Source organism: Gobio gobio, assembly GCF_949357685.1.
Source record: "Gobio gobio genome assembly, chromosome: 22".
In the NCBI taxonomy this organism is placed as follows: Eukaryota; Metazoa; Chordata; class Actinopteri; order Cypriniformes; family Gobionidae; genus Gobio; species Gobio gobio.
Window position 1 is genome coordinate 37,850,440 of NC_137118.1, and position 21,489 is coordinate 37,871,928.

General features: G+C 38.5%; 1 protein-coding gene across 4 annotated transcripts in view; it reads left to right on the forward strand.

The window, feature by feature from the left end:
* gramd1ba (GRAM domain containing 1Ba) overlaps positions 1-21,489 on the forward strand; it is a 108,156-nt gene that overhangs the window by 75,028 nt on the left and 11,639 nt on the right. For all 4 annotated transcript variants that reach the window (XM_079805280.1, XM_079805281.1, XM_079805283.1 and 1 more), the window contains 5 exons: positions 16,674-16,758; positions 18,622-18,725; positions 18,984-19,079; positions 19,168-19,248; positions 19,348-19,463. In XM_079805280.1, coding sequence (XP_079661406.1) covers positions 16,674-16,758; positions 18,622-18,725; positions 18,984-19,079; positions 19,168-19,248; positions 19,348-19,463 — 482 coding nt within the window. The remainder of the gene's footprint in view (positions 1-16,673; positions 16,759-18,621; positions 18,726-18,983; positions 19,080-19,167; positions 19,249-19,347; positions 19,464-21,489) is intronic.

Genomic DNA, 21,489 nt, shown 5'->3' on the forward strand with positions numbered 1-21,489 from the left:
TAGGATTACTGTGGTTTGGAATTGGTCAAATGTGCCTGGAAAAAAAATATGATCAGAAAATCAACGTGCCTAATAATTCTGCACTCCCTGTATGTTTATATAAAATATGTTTTTTAATTGCTCCACTGCCATAGCCACAGCCATATCACCCTGTAACCCATGAATAATTGAGCTCCTGGAAGAACTAGGTTGATGCTGCTGGAAGAGGTGTTAGTAAGTCCAGCAGGGGATGCTCACTCTGGTCTGTGTGGGTCCTAATTAGAGGTCTGCAATCCCGCGGGACCAGACGTAACAGATTGAGGTGGTGGACAAGTTTTAAATTGCTGGAGGGAAGCTATTGATATATGTGCGGGAGGCAGCAGAAAGAAAGGACTTGTGGGCTCCCGCAAAATATAAATATCTAATAATAACAGCATACAACAACTGTAACATGAGATCTCATGCGTTGTGTGTGTGAAAATTGGAAAAGAAATAGCCTATAGACACCAGAACGAGACAAAATCTAAAAAAAAAAACATGAACGTTTCGGGAACATAACTTTGGCGGAAGTGGTACATAATTAGGGATTGAAAAATTAAAGGGGGGCCAGATTCGATGTTGTGGACACACCCGGGGGCCGGTTCCCTTTCTATTATATATAGCCTATATATACAGTATATATTTGTGTGTTTTGTTTCTTGGAGACACAACAGTTTTGACAAAAATAGCTTGTAAATTTATAGATATTTAAAAAAAATCTGTAAAACTTTCATCAACTAAAAAGTTTTAATGTTGAGAATTTTCAATATTATTAGTGAGTTAGAACTCTATTCTTATTTAAATGAACAAGTACTCTATTTAGATCACCACAGGTAAAACCCAACTGCCAAAAAAAGCTTTTCTTAGTATTTCTGTCTTTTTTCCAGTCAAAATATCTAAACGATCTTAAATCAAGATGCTTTTACTAAGGAAAATGACATATTATTTTCAATGACAAAATTAATTGAGTTCATCCTTAAAACAAGCAAAATCATCTGCCAATGGGGTAAGAAAAATAATCTTGTTTCGGTTTGGGACAGAAACGAGAATGCAAACAGAAACAATATTATTTTTCTTACCCCATTGGCAGATACATTTGCTTGTTTTAAGCAAAAACTCACTTCAATTTCATTTTATTTTCCAGAAAACAAGGGGGGAAAAAATGTCGATGTATCGATTTATATTCCTATGATCTAACTACGTCGATCTGTGCTCTGCAACTTGGCCTTCCGGACGACATATATCGATCTAACATCGTTTTAAAAGGTAATCAATCGATTCTATCGATAATAGGAAATAACGCATTGGATTTAAGCACGTCAGACTTTATAAGGATGTTTTTTCTTAGCACTTTTAATGATAAAGGCGTCAAACGTTACTCGATTCAGTCTGTCTATCTGTGACATCATCGCAACGCACGCACCAGCAGCAGCGCTAAGAAAACAAAACATAAGAGGCGTTTCTCAATGTCAAGGAAGGATCCTCGGAAGCCAGAATTCCGAGGATGCTACGTCATCGACGTCCGTCGAAGGACTGTTCCAATGTCGAGGATCCTCGGAATTTCAACCAAGGTCTGAGTCCTTCGTTCGAAAAATATGCCATACACAGGAAAGGATGCATACGAGTAGACTTCGCGCACTTAGCGTTCTCAAATCACCCACAATCCTATGCGCGCAGCTTTGCTATCTTGTTCAAAAAATACAAATTATCGGACGTTGGCAGAGTCGGAGCGTTAACGGGGCAATATGCTTTCAAGTGTAAGTATTTACGTTACCAAACATTTGTTATAACCGTAGTAAATATAAGTAAAGTTTAACTTGTAAATGCCAGTACAAATTACAACCGTATACAAATGACTTTATTGATAACGGACGCTAACGGACCTTTTCACTGACGTAATGAGGCTGACGTGCACTTGCTAGCCTGTTCCATTTGCCTTTTCTCCGAATGCTTAAGAGGAGCCTCGCCTAGCCTCTGAAGGAAGTGACTTGGAAGGATCAGTCCTGCAGAGGAAGGATCCTTGACATTGAGAAACACCTTAGGTGTCCTGCAGGAGTCACTTCCTTCAGAGGCGAGGCGAGGCTCCTCTTAAGCATTCGGAGAACAAGTAAATGGAACAGGCTAGCAAGTGCGAGTCAGCCTCATTACGTCAGTGAAAAGGTCCGTTAGCCATCAATAACGTCATTTGTATACGATTGTAATTTGTACTGGCATTTACAAGTTAAACTTTACTTATATTTACTACGGTTATAACAAATGTTTGGTAACGTAAATTCTTACACTTGAAAGCATATTGCCCCGTTAACGCTCCGACTCTGCCAACGTCCGATAATTTGTATTTTTTGAACAAGATAGCAAAGCTGCGCGCATAGGATTGTGGGTGATTTGAGAACGCTAAGTCAGTCCCTCCAGAAAAACGCGATTATGCGATCGCGTGATTTAACGCATAATCAGCCAAAGTCTGCATATTCATGCGGGGGCCACATTTTTTCAAATACGCCGCACTTTCGCCGCATAAATTGCCTATTTCCGCGTGCAAAATATACGGGGCTATCATGATTTCATAATCCCCGCATTTTCGTTGCAAAAAAAGTCATATATATTAGCAGAAAGTTGAAAAATTTTCGTTTACTTCACACAAGAGCCGCCATTTCCGCCTATTGCCATGGGAACGTTTTGAAGTGACGTGATTACCCGACGCGAACGTCATCGAAAAGCTTCAAACCCCGTGGAGAAACCATAGATACCGGTGAAACCATGATGAAGCACAAACTCCCATTGGCCAACAAAAATAACAGCAAAAGAGCAAAGCAGTTTCCCTGTGTGCTGACTGATTTCAAAACACAGCTTTGAAGCGTTATGAATCAATGAGTCGATTCAGCGGTTTGAAGCGTTATGAATCAATGAGTTGATTCAGCGGTTTGAAGCGTTATGAATCAATGAGTCGATTCAGCGGGTTGGATCGACAAAGTCACGTATTTCAGCAGTTTGACACGCGATCCGAATCATGAATCGACTCGATGATTCATAGCATCATGATGCTGTGTTTTGAAATCAGTCATCACTATATAAGTCGTTATTTAGTTTTTTTTGCACACAATAACTATTATCGTTGCTTCATAAAGTTATTGTAGAACCACTGTAGTGAGATGGACTTTGTAACGACGTCTTTAGTAGGCTACCTTTTATGGGTCTTGAGAGTGTACATTGTGCCAATGGAGGCCTTTCTGAGCCATCGGAATTCAACTAAAATATCTTAATTTGTGTCCAACAACATAAAGGGAAGTCATTAATGACAGAATTTTCATTTTTAGGTGAACTAACCCTTTAAGAGATTGCACTTTGTGCATTGGAAGCACTCAAATGTCTGTTTTGTATAGCGACATCTGTAAAACAGGAAGTTATTTATTAATTTTTTCAGAAGTTGTAGCATATTCCTTTTGTAAAGCTACAGAACTTGATTGACTAAAGGTTTTGTAAATTTGAGCCATTATTAAGGTCTTCAATAAAACAAGAGAACTTAAATATTCCAGCACTTTCTGTGATGTAGTGCTTTTTTTCTCTTTCTCATCAAACCGCAGTTTTTGCAAGTTCCCGCAATTTTATCGCATAAAATTGCATAAATATCCCGCATTTTTCATCGCATTTTTTAAGAAAACGTGCCGCATAATCAAGGATTTTTGCCCCCAACAATCACAAAAAAAAGCCGCATTTTTCTGGAAGGACTGCTAAGTGCGCGAAGTCTACTCGTATGCATCCTTTCCTGTATATGGCATATTTTTCGAACGAAGGACTCAGACCTTGGTTGAAATTCCGAGGATCCTCGACATTGGAACAGTCCTTCGACAGACGTCGATGACGTAGCATCCTCGGAATTCTGGCTTCCGAGGATCCTTCCTTGACATTGAGAAACGCCTATAGCATGGTGGATGGCAGAGGAGAAGCCAACGAGCGATATTATCAAGCCACCAGGAGAAAGAGCTACCTGTCCTTTCAACCCTTGCTTGTTACCTGTGCATTCCTGACACCAGTGTGCCAGCAGAGCGAGTTTTTAGTACTGCTGGCGACATAATGAACGCATTCATTTTCTGCGGTCAGATCATGTTGATATTTTTGGAAAAAAATTCTGTAGAGTCATTGAAGAGTAGTTGGTTACATTTTATCTTTTGTTAAATATTGTTTGTTTATTAAACTGAGAGTAGTAGCAGGTTCAGCCAGTTTATTCAACCTGAAGAAATGTTGGTTGCACTTTATTTTTGATATTAATATTGTATTTATATTATTTTAATGTTGAAACACAACAGCAAAAGTAGCAGGTAAACCTACTATTAATTAAACCTGAAGAGAAGTTAGTTGGACTTTATTTTTTATATTAATAATGTATTTATATTATTTTAATGTTGAAACACAACAGCAAAAGTAGCAGGTGAACCTACTATTAATTAAACCTGAAGAGAAGTTAGTTGGACTTTATTTTTTATATTAATAATGTATTTATATTATTTTAATGTTGAAACACAACAGCAAAAGTAGCAGGTGAACCTACTATTAATTAAACCGGAAGAGAAGTTAGTTGCACTTTATTTTTTATATTAATATTGTATTTATATTATTTTAATGTTGAAAAACAACAGCAAAAGTAGCAGGTAAACCTACTATTAATTAAACCTGAAGAGAAGTTAGTTGCACTTTATTTTTGATATTAATATTGTAATATTTTTATGTTGGAAAACAAAAGCAGAAGTAGCAGGTAAACCTACTGTTGAAATGTTGGTTGCACTTACTGTGCTTTTATTGAAAATGTATTGAATATTGAAAATGAGAGCAGAAAAGGTTAACTTCCTGTTAATTCAACCTAAACTGTTGGTTGCACTTTATTCAAATAAAATTTGAATGCATTTGCCATTAATTGTTGTTTAACTTATCTAGTAAATGCGCATCTCCACCTCACTGCATGGTAAAAAGTAAAAAATATTATTTCTATATCTAGAATGGCTTTATGGTGTTTAGTCTATAAACATATAAATACAAATGCACAAAACTGCAAGTTTATGACAAAAATAGTCTGTACTTTGGCCTTTATTACTCATTTAATACATGTCTACATTACAAATCAAATAAAATTAGATATTAACCTACATTTCTGACAAATTACCACGGTTACAGTTAGTGTTACCACAGTAAATCCATGATAAATGTTGTTGAATTGTTGTTTGAAAAGTATTTTAACTGAATCGGCTCAGTGTTTCTCCTGATTTGCACATTAGTGTTGTTGATCAAGTCAGCACAGTTTTAACTGGCTTTAAACTAAATACATTTTTGCAGCTCATACCGGAGACCTCTGCGCCGAACTCGAACGCTTCTCATGGGATGTTTAGTGGTCGCGTGATCGAAACACTCAGCAAGTAAACACTTTTGTTCAGAGAGCTCTGTTCTGCTCTGAGAGCTTTGTTTATTGTTTCCCTGGCCTAAAATTTAGTACTGCCACCTTGCGTTGACATTGTGAAACTGCATGATTTGTAAATTATGCGTGACGGGCCACATATAATATATTTTAATAGACAAGCTGTGGGCCGTTTGAAATTCATCCCTGGGCCGCATTTGGCCCACAGCCGGACTTTGGACACCCCTGCGTTAAGCCAAGGTCCTGACTCTCTGGGCATTAAAAATCCTATGGCACTTCTTGTTAATAGAAGGGGTGTAAGCCCATGTCCTGGCAAAATTCCCTCCATTGGCCCTTATCAATCATGGCCTCTTAATAATCCCCATCTATTGAATTGGCTCTATCACTCTCTCACCTCTCCTGTAGATGGTGTGTGGTGAGCGCACTGGCGCCGTTGCACTGTAGCTGCTGTCGCATCATCCGGTTGGATGTTGAGGAAAGACCCCTTGATATGATTGTACAGCGCTTTGGTATACAGTAGTACATAGTAAAGCGTATATAAATGCCTCATTCATTCATTCATTGCAATACATAGTCATACTACATGAATTGGATAAAGTATCTGCAGTCTTTGGACATTTTTACCAGAATAATTTTACTCACTTGGGTGGGTACCCAATGGGTCAACCAATAATAATAATAATTTAATGTAACAGGGAAGAATAACATTTGTGTTGGGGAGCGGGTGCGGGTCGGGAATCAATAGGCACAGACGAAATGCGGATGCAATATCTAAGACTATTTCAACTCAATTTGGTACACGCTGATAGGCGGCTGCTTTGAAATGGTCCTTGGCATAGTTATTGTCACACTTTGAAGACCATCAAAGGTTTATATTTACAACAGGCTTTGCAGCGTTGAGCATTATTGTCAGTCATGCAGAACTGAAGTGATTGACATCTTCAATTATTATATGGATCGCTCCTTGCTTGCATTCAGTATGTAGTCTATTCAGAATTTGAATATTTTTTTATTCATGGTGCTAAGAGGATTAATGGCCAAATATACACTGAATTTCGGGAGTCGCAACTGCATTTTAATGTGGGTGCGGTTCGGGTCGCGGACTCAATGTCAAACAGGTCGGGTACGGAATTAAATTAGTGTTGGTGTCGGATAACGGGTCGGTGTTCTGTTAAAGGGTACATAACACCCACAGTTTCTGCCAGTCTCATATTAATCTTGAATACCTATAGAGTAGTAATGCATTCTTCATATCTCCGAAGAGTCTTTCGTTTTATAATATTTATAAAAGACGGATACACTGTACCGATTCTTTCCAAAAACATTCGAACTCATGGAGGCGTGCAGTGGGCGGAGCTAAAGAGTCACAAGCACACACACACACACACACACACAATACATCATGGCATTATCCCTGGATAACTTTCGATTCACTATACGTCCGTGGTGTTTACATTATATGTACTTACGCTCTGATTGCCAACAAAACACAAACATTTGATGCAGTTTCACTCACCGCCTGCGATTTCGACTCATGACCGGGAACAAACAAACACACTTGCAGAACTCCGTTGCTGCTCCGAAAAAACTGCATCCACTGTTTCCTTAATGCTGGGTTATTTGGAAAGCTGAACAAGGTTATCTTTCCCTCACAACCAGAAACACACTTCTTTAGTGACATGGTTGATTTCGTGGTCTAAAAACAAAATGACAGCGCTGCCTACGGCTCCCATAACCGGAACGAAACACATTGATGGACGTGCTCTTGCTCTCGCTCTGGTTGACATGCACACACGCTCATCCGGGTGAAGTGCCCATACAAGGAATTCTGCCCTTTATGATGCCACACTTGAAAAGAACTTTCTGAAACTTCTTCGAATCCTGAAGGAATGTACTGTATTTGGCACTCAAATACTCCGCTATATACGTTCAACTCGTTTTTTTTGCCATGTTTAGCATGAGAATCCAACTCTTTAACAGTGTAAATAAGTCAGAATGCATGAAATAGCATTAGACACCCCCTTTACTAAGTAGTGTGGGTGTGGGTTTACCAAACAGAACCCGTGCAGGACTGTGGGGGAAGTCTGAATGGGCATGATGCTTCTGCAGGACTCCATAAACAGAGAAAAAACAATATGTGTATGCAAGCATCTGTGTGGAGATAACAGTCCGTGTTTATAAAAACCAGCAGGAAACAATGATGCTGGGACTCTCTCCAAGTGTGAGCTTATCAGAAAATGTTAAACTTGGCTCGTTTTTGTTTTTCTTGGGTGGGCAGATAACCGCAAGCTCTCGAATCATGTGCTCAATGGTAAGATGGCAGCTGTAAACATTCTAAAAACAGACAATAGAGATTAAGCATTTTTTCCACAGGACTTTAAATAATCACATCACATGGACTTCAAGTCATTTTTTTTTCTATAGCACATTTACAAACCATGTTGTTTCAAAGAAGCTTTACAGAAAAGCATGAATTACTAATGTCTTAAAGGGATAGTTCACCCAAAAATGAAAATTCTATCATTTACTCAAGTTGATCCAAACCTGTATGAGTTTCTCTCTTCTGCTGAACACAAAAGAAGATACTTTGAAGAATGTTGGTAACCAAACAGTTGATCGACCCCATTGACTTTCATTTTCTTTTTTCATACCATGGAAGTCAGTGGGGTCCATCAATTGTTTGGTTACCAACATTCTTCAAAATATCTTATTTTGTGTTCAGCAGAGGAAAGACATTCATACAGGTTTGGAACAACTTGTGGGTGAGTAAATGATGACAGAATTTTGGTTTTGGGGTGAACTGTCCCTTTAAGGCATTAGTAATGCATGCTTTTCTGTAAAGCTTCTTTGAAGCAACATGTTTCCATTTAAACTTTAAACCCCCAGTGAAAAAGTAAAGAGTAACTGTAGCAAAAGTAAAAAAAACTAGAGGAGTGAGAACCAGAGGCGAGATATGTTCAGACAGGCGGGTCTTCATAAAACAGGGTGGGCAAATAATGTCCAGTATGAAAACAGCGTGCCAAATTATCAGAAATAAATGCAGCACAGTTTCAAGTTCAAAGTTACAAAAGAGCAAATAAGAAATAACTCACATGAATGAATGAATATGGTCAGACACTTGCACATGGCACCATATTATTAACATTTTACCAAAATCAAGCTCAAATGGTGTTTTGAGGTTTTCGAACAGTGAATTTCTGAGAATTAATGTCATAGATGCATGCTTTGTCTGTTATTAACAGCCACATCCGAGGCAATAAATGCATTACGTTTTCATTACAGGTTATACAGTTTACTGTAGCTATGCAGGCAGTTTTTCGGACATTTGGCCAAAATCTCATGTTATTAAAGATGAAGTGCTACACACAGGCTATTTAGGAGAGTTTTGGCTATGACTCGATGACAAATGCTACAATAAGACACTCTTCTCTGCTTTTTAAAAACATTAGCAATTATATATAGTGTTTCTTGAGTAAAGAAAATGCTGTACTTATTCAAAGAAGCAGTTCTTTATTTACCCTAATATTGTAAACAAGCAGCGATCTATCTCCAAGAAGCGTGCGGCAGCGATACTTCATTCACGACAGAGGCGGGGTGGAGTTATGAGGTTTGACTGACAGTTTGAAGAGCCAGTGGAGTTACAGGGTTTAGCCACAAGCTCTCAAAACTCACATTAAGGGTGACCGATAGTAATGGAAAAAAAATGACGAAATTTGGAGACGTTTCTGCAAGACAGTGGCAATATTTTTAAAATCTTTTGACTATAACTATACACTATAAACAGTGTTGGGGGTAAAGTAACTTGAGTTACGTAATAATATTACTTTTTCCAAGTAACTAGTAAAGTAACGCATTGCTTTTCAAATTTACAACAAAATATCTGAGTTACTTTTTCACATTAATTTGACTGACAGCTCTCCTGCCCCCATGTTGAGAAAAATAAGTGCAGAGGCATTGTGTGTAAAAATGATGGTTATTGTAGTTCTAGACTAAATGTGAGCATTCATTTATCTCACTTGCAGAATAAAGATTCTGTACTCCTCAAAATGAATAAAATCGGTCAAATGCAAAATCAGAGTACTATGCAAACCTCCAATAATGAAATGTTAAATAAAACAACTATTTTTATGCATAATCTACCTTTATTTTTAATTTACCAATGTCTTGCTGCTGACCTTTGATTATGAAAATTACTAGATTTTTTGTTCTTGTTGGTAAAACCTTTTTGTCCTGCATCCTATTCTACCATTATCCAGAATGGCAGCACAGCAGAGCTGCGCCCTCTACTGTTCATGCGTGAATTTGCATTTTTACCTCAGCCTGGGGCTTATTATTTCAATTTTGTCTTTACCATTGCACAAAAATATAACTTTTTTGTTATAAAAACAAAACAAAAACAAGCCCAGCCCAGGTGAGAAAAAGTAACGCAAAAGTAACGTAACGCATTACTTTTCTTAAAAAGAAAATCAGTTACTTTTCTCAATCAGTTACTTTTTGAGTGAGTAACGCAATATTGTAATGCATTACTTTTCAAAGTACCTTTCCCCAACACTGACTATAAATGTTTGTGCTTACCTTTGTATGTCCTTCTGCAATATTACTCTGAGAAAACAGGGCTTCTGGTTAAACATTGGGATGATCTCATAATCAATTGTCTCTGTTATTTTGCATTGTGGGAATTGCACGGTTTCATTGGTTGATTCTTGCAGTAGTACATATCCAAATCTAAATTAGGTTTTTAAAGTATCGACTGATTTGCTTCACAATTTTCAAATTCAACTCCACATTCCACAGACGCGTAAATCTTACCATTACATCCTGGGCGGGACTAACAGAAACTGACAAATCAAAATGTTCATTTTGACAAGCGTGTGAAATGCCCCTATAGGGAGAGGGGAAACTACGAAACCTAAACGACTATTGGAAACTGCATTTAATCATTATTTTAACAAAATAAATAAAGTTATAGCGTAATAAGATTTATTATAATTATCATTGCTTATTAAAATATTTCCTATATCTTTTAGGAAAATTACTATGTTTTGGGTGGGCCACAATTCAAAGTGGGTGGGACCAGGCCCACTCGTAGATTCGCCACTGCTAAGAACCTTGAGAAGGTTCTGAGAAACTGAATGGGAATATAGTGCGTTTTCTGTTAGATTTTTACTTTACTTATAATTTGTAGTGGCACCACTAATGATGGCAAATGTAAATAAAAACAAATATTTGTCATTTATTTCACATGCACTTTCTGATTGCACTTTATTTTACAGTACTTACAGTGTACTAAGTAAGTACTGGATAATATAAGGTCACTACATGGGTTAAGGTTATGTGTATAGGGGTGGGTTCAGGATTAGTACCTAGTTATTACCCAGTTATTGTAATTACTATAATAAGTACATTTATGTACAAGTATGTACATGGGGAACATTATAAAATACCCATTTTATTCTATAATTCTACTTCAATTAAAGGGTTAGTTCTCCCAAAAATAAAAATTCTGTCATTAATTACTTATCCTCATGTCGTTCGACACCCGTAAGACCATCATCATGTTCATCTTCGGAACACAAATTAAGATTTTTTTTTTTTTAAATCCGATGGCTCAGAAATGCCTCCATTGACAGCAATGACATTTCCTGTCTCAAGACCCATAAAAGGTACTAAAGACGTCGTTAAAAAGTCCTCACTATAGTGGTTCTACAATAATTTTATGAAGCGACAAGAATAGTTTTTGTGCGAAAAAAATAAAAAAAATCTAAATAACGACTTTATTCAACAAGTTCTTGTCTTCTGTCTAGGCCTCTGACGTGAACTCACGAAGCACCATGACGCATGCGCGGAAATATGACGTAGAGCAGGCGTTCGGACACATGACCCTGAAGCAAGGAACTTTGTTTACAGGCAGAGGAAGACCCGCCGTATCTAAGCTGTTGAATTCTACATTGATTGGGCTTTAGGTCTTGGCGTAGTGCTCAAACCGGTGCTAAATTGTGCATTTATTGGATGCCGAACGCCGGCTCTACGTCATAGTATCGTGTGGTGCTTTGTGAGTTCACGTCAGAGGCACAGACGGAAGACAAGAACTTGTTGAATAAAGTCGTTATTTCGCACCAAAACTATTCTCGGCGCTTCATAAAATTATTGTAGAACCACTGTAGTGAGATGGATTTTTTAACGACATCTTTAGTACCTTTTATGGGTCTTTAGAGAGAAAATTGCTGCCAATGGAGGCCTTTCTGAGCCATGGGATTTCAACAAAAATATCTTAATTTGTGTTCCGAAGATGAACAAAGGTCTTACGGGTGTCGAACGACATGAGGGTAAGTAATTAATGACTTTTAATGAGAATTTTTGGGTGAACTAAGCCTTTAACCCTTAAAGACCGAGACAGCCGCCCGTGGCTAAAAATAACTATCTAAAATGTTTAATAACTTTTAAACCGCTAATCCAATCTGTATGCTGTAAAATGCACCGTAAAAGAGGAGAATCAGCTTTTCAGAAGTATCACATTTCTCGCGATTGATTATTCAGAGGCTCTGTGGTGAGCGTGGATGCGTCATCAAAATCTTCAGCATTGATTTGTCAAGGAAATGCATGTGGGTTCTTCCCCTGAGCCAAACAGAAACGATTGTTGAGCATTAGTCCCATTAGTCTAATTATAATATTATAATAAATGGCTATAACTTGCTGAGGGATTGTTACATGTAGACACAATTTCATCTGGAAGTCTAAAACAACCAAGTCTAACTTTCTAACGGAAAAAATCCAAACTTGATGAAGTTCTGTTTGAGTTCACAGTAAAAACACCACATTTTTGCTGCTGTTTTTCTTCAGATTCTATTCATTTAATCCATTCTCAGTCGAATGAGCTAGACAGAAACGTCATGTTCTCCTGTTTAAAATGATATATGACACTTGATGCTAACCGCTAGAATGGATGAGAAAATCAAGTAGAGGCAAGTCAGGCGCCCCAAAAATGTTCTAGGTCTTTAAGTGTTAAAGGTTAGATTTTTCGTAAATATTTTTATTTAAATATATTTGTTAAAAATTTTTTTTATCATATTTACCATTAGGAGAGTACTATCATGTTTTATTGTACGAAAAATAGACTTCTTTAGGACTTCTAAAAAAAGGGATGGTTCTACCAAGAGTCTTGCTCCTGAGCTGAACAATTGTGTCTGGCTCAACAGTGGCCTCAGATGTTTTGCTTGAGAGGGGATTGGAGGAGAGGCCAGAGAGAGAGAGAGAGAGAGAGAGAGAGAGAGAGAGAGAGAGAGATGATTCACCCATTTGGCATCCCCTCAACATCCCCCCTTCCTCCAGCGTAGGAAGTTAACTAGAGTTCGTTCACCCCGTGAGAGTGCAAGAACGAAGGAGAGGAGGAAGACCGAGGCGTTGTCCTTGGCCGTGCCTCAACACTAACACCATAAAATGACTTGTGCACAATGGGGGCCTCTGTGATTCTCTCTCAAACACTCTTTATCTCTCTATCCTCTATTTTTCTCCAACACTGTTTTGATCTCTTTCTCCCACTTCATGGGAAAAAAATGCTGCTTTTGCTATTTTTTGGGGGTTTTCGCAATTTGTGGAAGCTGAAGTGTCTTGTTCAGGCACCGAACCCCTCAGGGTTTTCAGGAAACTTACAACATCAACTGTCACAGGAGTATATGTTTTTTTTGGGAGAGACATTTCTGGAGAGACATTGAATCAAGTTTGGCCTGTGGTGGGGGTGTAGTGGCAGTCCTAGGAGAAGCATATAAATCTCACAGCTCTTCGATCATGAGTGAGAAAAATGTACTGCCTGAAGCATCTGACACAGCCCCTCCTCTCTCCTCTTCTTCGCATTCTATTGGCCAGCTGGCTTCCCTAGCTCCTCCCCCTCCCTCTTTCTCACACACAAACATTCTCTCGGGCCCCTCCCACCCCTCTTGACAGAATTGTTTTGTAGAAAGTCTTAGTGAGAACTCTTTCCTGCTGTAGTAAAGGGCTGCTTCAGCTCAAGAGAAGCACATTTTGCATCCTTCAGGGAGATTTACTCAAAAACGACTTGCCGTAGATGAACTCAACTTGGCTTGCAAGGATTTGAATGCTTGTATTTTGACTATTTTTATGCATGCTGAAGAATTTTGAAAGATTTTTCTTTTGTCTGAAGAGAAACACTGCATTTTTTTTTTTCAACAGGTGGATGTTTTTTGGGGATTCCTCAAGCAGTCAAACATTTTTCTGTTTTTGAATTTGTGTAAAGAGATGTTTGCCTCTGGATATTTTTGTTTTTCTTGCAGTAGCCTAAATATATGTCTCCACCAGATAACCGTATCGGAAAACCTTCATGAACCATTTGAATCGAAAATTTTGTAAAGTGGCAACGTCCCTCAGAGTTACTGCCTGGATCTGGAACTGTTACTTGTATTTTGTAAATTTGGTGGATCAGCAGGCATAAACCCTCAAAACAAGAAGAGAGCAGCTCCAAGGAACATTTGGAACAAATCTCCCCCAAAAAAGTGATCAATTCCACGAGACAAACATTGCTTCAGGTTTTGTCACAACCTTTCAAAGCAGACCCCTAACTGTCCTCTGCGTCTTGTTAAAAGTTTGACTCATTTCCTGAGGAAACCATGCTCCGTTTTCATTGTCAAGAGTGATGCGCCTCTCTTATCAATGTGAGGAGTTTTCCTGCTGTCTGTGGAGGATTGTTTGGCTGGTGTTTAGGAGCTGAGTCTCGGGTTGCACTATTTAAACAACAAAACTGGTAATGCCAAAGGACGAGTGCAGAGGTTACTTCAGGTCATTTCAGAGCATGGCCTGCTGAAGCTGGACTGGAGCTCAACTTGCATGTTGTGAAATATTGCTCCACCATCAGGATCTGAGACAATAAGTTGGCACGTCTCCACGAACGGACAGGAGCGATGGAAGTCCTCAGCTTTGATGCAGAGTCTGATTGGCTCTACGACTGGGAGGCAGTCCAACAGCCTGAAGTGCCCCCGTGTGATTGGATGGACTGGGATTCAGAGAGTATTCCTGCTGTAAGCAACCAATCAGAGAGCAGAAGAGAAGGGAGTTGTCTCGTTTTTAGTTTGGCTTTGGGGATGTTAGATCATGAGCATCTCATTATGGTGAATCTTTGACTATTTGCTGTTACGGTGGAGAGGCAGGACTGCAGAGTTTTACTGTTGTGCGCTTACGGACCTGCTCAGGATAGATGGCATGAGTACATTCAGTTGTGTTCCTTGGTGTAGATCGTTCGGCCGAGAGAGCATTGAAAATAGGTCTTTTCATCATTTTGGGGGGGTCATTCTGTGAAGCAGACTGCTTTTTCCAGATTGATAAAGTGATTTTTAAAGTAAATTTTTGTCAAATATTAAACATTTAATCAGACAGATAATGCGTTTAAGTGTTAATAAACTGCATTATGCAAAGCTAAATTCATATTTTACAATATTTTTATTCCTTCAGAAATTGTTAATAAAAATAGAGTGGCAATTTTTGTTTAATTTAATAATTTAATGCTGGTATTTCTTTATATTTTCTACAAATATCCATGCATTTTAAGATCATCACCTTCACCTTACATCATCACATAATATAAAACATAACAATAATATGTCCTTTAAGAGTTTAGTTTCAAAATAGATGATTTTTTTTGTATATGTGTGAAGCTGCTGTTAAACGATAAAAAACGCTGGGGACACAAAAAGCTTTTTTAATATAATTTTTTAATGAATTCTTGTCACTAAAATCTAAAAATATAAGAGAATGAAGAGAAAATTCTAGGGACCCTATCATACACCCGGCGCAAGTATTTTTTGCAAGTTTCAGCCCGACGCAGTTATCATTTTCATGTCCAGCGCAATGTTTTTTAAATAGCAAATGCATTTGCGCCCATCTGTTCGCCCATGGGCATGGTGGTCTGAAAACGAGGTGTGTTCAGGCGCATTGTTGGCGCGTTGAAATGCAATTGATAACGACTGCACCATTGACCAACAAAAACCTGGTCTAAAGTCAATAGTGCAGTATTTTTTGTGTTATTTAAAGGGTGGCTATAGGTGGGTGCACAACGTGCATATACTCTGCTTATTACACACACAGGGATGCGCAGCAGCACACAAACATTTTTAAATATTAAAAATAAAAGGAGAAGCGTTCTCTGGAGAAGCGTTCAGTCTTTCCACTCGCAAATGTAAATAGTGAATCCGCCATGGTGCAAGCGCAACTGGCTTTTAAAGGGAATGGGAGATGAGACTCTGATTGGTTTATTGCACATTACGCCCAAAACACACCAATGGCTCATTAAAGGGATAGTTCATCCAAAAAGGAAAATTAGCCCATGATTTACTCACCCTCAAGTCATCCTAGGTGTATATGACATTCTTCTTTCAGAGTTATATTTAAAAAGTCCTGGCTAATCCAAGCATTATTATGGCAGTAATTGTTGCTCTGTTTTTGAAGTCCATAAAAAAATGCATCTGTCCGTCAAATAACTGCTCCACACGGCTCTGGGGGGTTAATAAAGGCCTTCTGAAGCGAATCGATGCGTAACTGGTAGCGTAAGCATTTTGAACTTCAGAGGCACTTTCAACACTTTTTTCATAAATTGAATACGGAAGGCGATCGGCCGAAATTTGACTTTATAAAGTTTTAAATATGGATATTTTTCTTACACAAACGCATCGATTCGCTCCATAAGGCCTTTATTTACCCCCCAGAGCCGTGTGGAGCAGTTATTTGACTTGAGGGTGAGAAAATCATGGGCTAATTTTCCTTTTTGGGTGAACTAACCCTTTAAGAGACTAGGCACAACCCTTTTGAACCATGTGCCTGGTGCGCCGACCGTTTTTCATTATTAAACCAGCAAAAGTGGATTCGGACACGGCCTTAGTGCATCTGCGCCATTCGCTTCAGACCATGCGCTTAAATCGTTAAAATAGGGCCCTAGGTTTTATTGCATTTACAGGGGTGGGACTTGGCCAAAAAATATTCACGATTAAATAATATGATTTTTGTTCTTTTTTGATTATTGTAGGTAAAACAAACTAAATTGGTATGTATATATGGGGACACAAATGTCGCCTGTTTTGTAGAATGACCCTTTTACAGTTTGTCTTCGGTAAACAATTTATGAGTTCTTTGTTCCTTCTAAAGAATGCTGAACGTTTTAACTGTCTCTGTGTGGATTGTTGTGGCTGTATGTGTGTTTATCTGTACTGTACGTAGCTGGTCTCATTCTCTCTCTCCTCTTGTCGCTCAGGTTTTGAGCCCCACATACAAGCAGCGAAATGAAGACTTCAGGAAGCTCTTCAAGCAGCTGCCCGACTCGGAGCGCCTCATTGTGGGTGAGTGTTATATTTGATCTTTACATACTGCAGCCAGCTACAATATAATAGTGCAATATAATAAGCCGTCTTCTAGCATACATGTTAACATTCACCATGCAACCTGATATTACGGCATTGATTTGTTGTTGTCAATTTGGTTAGCGAAATTTTTTTCAAACTAGCGATTACCTGTTATATTTTTGGTGCTTGATTGTAAACAGTATGGAAAGGTTTCATTTATAAAAGTGGCTGTTGTTAGCCTGACAAGCCAGATCCACATCAAGATGTTGGGTCTGGGAACACACCATTGGCAGGGCTCAATCCTAAGGACGGGATAAACGGTTGTCTTTCAAATTCCCTCTGCATGCAATAGGATAGCGCCACAACCAACCAGAAGAAGGTGAAGCGGAGCTAGTTGATAGATTCAACTTTTGCCGTATCCAGTCGGCAAAACTCAGAACACATCTTCCTTTTTTAAGAAAGGCTTCAGTCCCGTTCCTTGTTCTTTTCTCAAAGAAAAGCTTAACTCCAAGCCTTCCAGAGTCACAGCCAAAGCCGATTAAAAAGACTGCTGTTCGACACCTTCTTTGTTTTCAAGTAGCACGTGGAATCGCCGCAACTTTGCCGTCATTATGTTAAGCCCAGTGTTAATTTTGACAGCAAATTTTTATTTAGTTTTAGTCATAGTCTTTTGACTAAAATGCCATTTAGGTTTAGTAATATTTTAGTCACCTGAATTGTTTTTAGTTTTAGTGTAGTTTCAGTTGACTAAATATCATAAGATTTTAGATTTAGTCTCCTAAAATCTAATGAGTTTAGTTAAATTGTAATACATTAAGCATTTAAGCATTACATAACCGACTGTCACTTGAACTGACATTTTCATCTATATAGTTTTTATAACTTTGTATTTCTGTTTTAGTTAGTAGGCCATATCAGGTTAAGCTAAAGCTTCAAATAAGTTTATTTATTTTTTTAATTTCAGTTAACATTTATTTAATTTCAAGTAATGAAGTTTTTTTTTTTTTTGTTTAGTTAACTATTATAACCCTGATACTTTATTGAATATGTGTCCAATACTGGTCTTTCCTCCTGACTATGAATTAAATGGGAATGAAATTAAATACAGTTTATAAGCAAAAACGAATATATAATGCGTGACTTTTAATTATAAACAAGCTCGAAATACACATTGACTCTTATTTTGAAATGTCTGCGCCTTACTATTGCAGTTGCAGGATGCTCATTCAAGTTCAGGAGATAAAATATGCATTGTTACAAACGTCTAAAACATATGACTATATAAACATCGTAAAGTAAACACTGTCATTATTCATCAGCATTAGTTCATAAACTATTCATTGATTGTGAACCGCTCTGGAGCGCTGTATTGGGGATGCGTGAGCCTGTAGAACGTGCAACAGCGCCGTGTTTTCCAGCGGTTAGATCAGCACGTTCAAATCAAATGTGCGCATCTGTTACACAGGACATCAGTTCTGACTGGATCTCTTCCCTAATCGACCCTCCCTAACATTTTCGTCTCGTTTTTATTTGTTGACAAAAAGTTTTTGTCATAGTTTTTGTCATCCAACACTAGTCTCGTTTTCGTCAGTGAAAAAAGGTTGTTGACGAGAATTATGACGAAAATTATTCGTCAACGAAATTAAAACTGGTTAAGCCCGCCCACCGACTCTATACACGATTTGATTGGCCTGACTAGAGTTTGGTTTTTCCAGCTCGCAAGCCAATGGAGAGTTGTTAGACGACCCTGGCTGCAAATTATATTTGCTGCCGCTAGGGTGCGTCTAGATTTCTAGGCTAGGCTGATGTATCTTATCATCCATGATCTTTGAACTCTAACTTCTCACCTTATCCTGACAGACTACTCCTGTGCCCTGCAGAGAGATATCCTCCTGCAGGGTCGCCTCTACCTCTCCGAAAACTGGATCTGTTTCTATAGCAACATATTCCGCTGGGAAACGCTGGTGAGTTAAAATATTACTCTCATCTCGAAGGGGTTCAAGCTCTTGTGAGTTGTGACACAGCAAAGCTGTGTGAGGAGAAACAGCTGATTCTGCACGGAATTAGCATTTCTGCCTCGCTTTTTAAGATTAAGCATCTTTTTAGGTCTATATGTAAAATATGTCTATATATAAAATATGTACATCCAGAGAATGTACTGTGTTGCTTCAGCAGGTTTGTTGAGTTTGTGTTGTCATCTCTCTATGTCTGTGTGTGCGTAGCTGACCGTGAAGTTGAAAGATGTTTGTTCCATGACGAAGGAAAAGACGGCTAGACTCATCCCCAATGCCATCCAGCTGTGCACAGACAGTGAAAAGGTGAACAGAGGCCTTTGACTTTGTGCATAACAGTAGTAGTGTACCAAACTCTGTCGTACATACTAAACATACACATATTCTCCTTTAGCACTTTTTTACCTCATTCGGGGCGAGAGATCGGACGTACATGATGATGTTCAGACTCTGGCAGAATGCTCTACTAGAAAAGGTTCGACAATACGTCATTATTCCCAATGATCTTTTGAAAACAAATGTTTAGTGGCCATGTTAGCCCACTGAGTTTCAATGTCTCTCATTTTTTGTCTAGCCATTGTGTCCTAAAGAGCTGTGGCATTTTGTCCATCAGTGTTATGGGAATGAGCTGGGTCTGACCAGTGACGATGAGGATTATGTACCTCCTGATGACGACTTCAACACCATGGGGTGAGTCTTCCCCCATCCTGAATGTTGAATCATTTAGGTGATTCATAATTTACAAATCCACACCCTCTCTCACAGCTTTGTTAGAAGACATCCAGGAAAAAGATTTTCAATTGCAATTTTAAGAATATCTGGTATTGGGGGCATTTCGTTTCATCACAATAGTGGCTTTGTGCCCCTTTCCCAATGTCCAGTACACTCAGATTTACAGATTTAGTCTTTTTACAGGTCAGAACTCAAGAGGCTATTTAACCACATATACACCCATTCAGATACACTGAATGGATGGACTTAACATTAAAAGGGATAGTTCACCCAAAAGTGAAAATTAGCCCATGATTTACTCACCCTCAAGTCATCCTAGGTGTATATGACATTCTTCTTTCAGACGAACACAATCAGAGTTATATTAAAAAAGTCCAGGCTCATCCAAGCATTATTATTGCAATTATAGTTGCTCTGTTTTTGAAGTTCATAAAAAATGCATCTGTCCATCGAATAACGTGCTCCACGCGGCTCCGGGGTGTTAATAAAGGCCTTCTGAAGCGAATCGATGCGTTTGTGTAAGAAAAATATCCATATTTAAAACTTTATCAAGTAAAGTTCCGGCCGATCACCTTCCATGGAAAAGTGTTGAAAGTGAAACTGCGTACGTGACGTCATGACGAGCGGACCTGGTCGCGTTAGTCTTTCGATCGGCAGAGGCACTTTCAACACTTTTTCCATAAATTGAACACGGAAGGCGGTCGGCCGAAACTTTACTTTTTAAATATGGATCGTTTTCTTACACAAACGCATCGATTCGCTTCAGAAGGCCTTTATTAACCCCGGAGCCGCGTGGAGCATGTTATTTGACGGACAGAAGCATTTTTTAAGGACTTCAAAAACAGAGCAACAATTACTGCTATAATAATGCTTGGATTAGCCTGGACTTTTGTAATATTACTCCGATTTTATTCGTCTGAAAGAAGAATGTCATATACACCTAGGATGACTTGAGGGTGAGTAAATCATGGGCTAATTTTCATTTTTGGGTGAACTATCCCTTTAAGCCCTAGTGCCATTTTCAAAAGTTACTAGCCACTCAGCATTTTCACTGGCCATAATTTTGATACCATGGGAAAAAACAACCATATAGATATTTTTAACATTGTCTCATAATTGCTGCTCACACTTTAAGACCCATCTGATTGTGTTTACGTGAATACTCACCAAGAACGGCATTTACATTATTTTATGTGTATTTGACTGTTTAAGCGCAATAAGCAGCAAAAAAGAACTCAATTTAGTACTGAGCAGTGCTCGAAGTGGGGCGGTACTCACCGGCACTTCTACATTTTACCCTTAAGCATACCTGCATACCTGCACTCGCTTTTATAACGGATCAATGGTCTGTGCAATATGACTGTGACTGAAGCCCCATTGTTTAATTAAGTGGCGCGCGAATCACTGTAGGTGCGTTCACCAGCGCGCTCCAAAAGTGTTAAGATTTGCACAAGCCGTTCCTATGCGACGCTGATGATAAAAAGTGCGCCCCTTTTGAATTGTATTGAGAATGTAGTAAAACACTACGGAGAAAGTCGAACATGATCTAAAACAGCCACTAAAATGACTGATGAAAAGAGGGGAAAACATCATACTGCAAGCTTTTTAAACTCATGATGACCACGTTTACTAGAATTTATCACATTCTATTGTATTTATTGTGGTAAATGTTGACTAGTTGTATAATTTATAATAGATAATCAGTTAAGGGAATAGATTTCACTAAAGATGTATATTACGCCTGTGGCATGTTGTAGCTATGGTTTCTAACTGTTGCTATTTTTCGTAACAATTGCTATAGATTAAAAAAAGAAAGAAAAAAGTTAACATTGGCCTGCATGGTAATGAGGAGCCGTGCCCTTATTGTAACAAATGCTATAGGTAAACATTTACAAGAACTATATGTTAGTTTTAAGGCTGAGTACAAGTTAGAAAGCACACTGCACAAATATACACGTTTCCCGCTGTTGTTGCACACTAACCA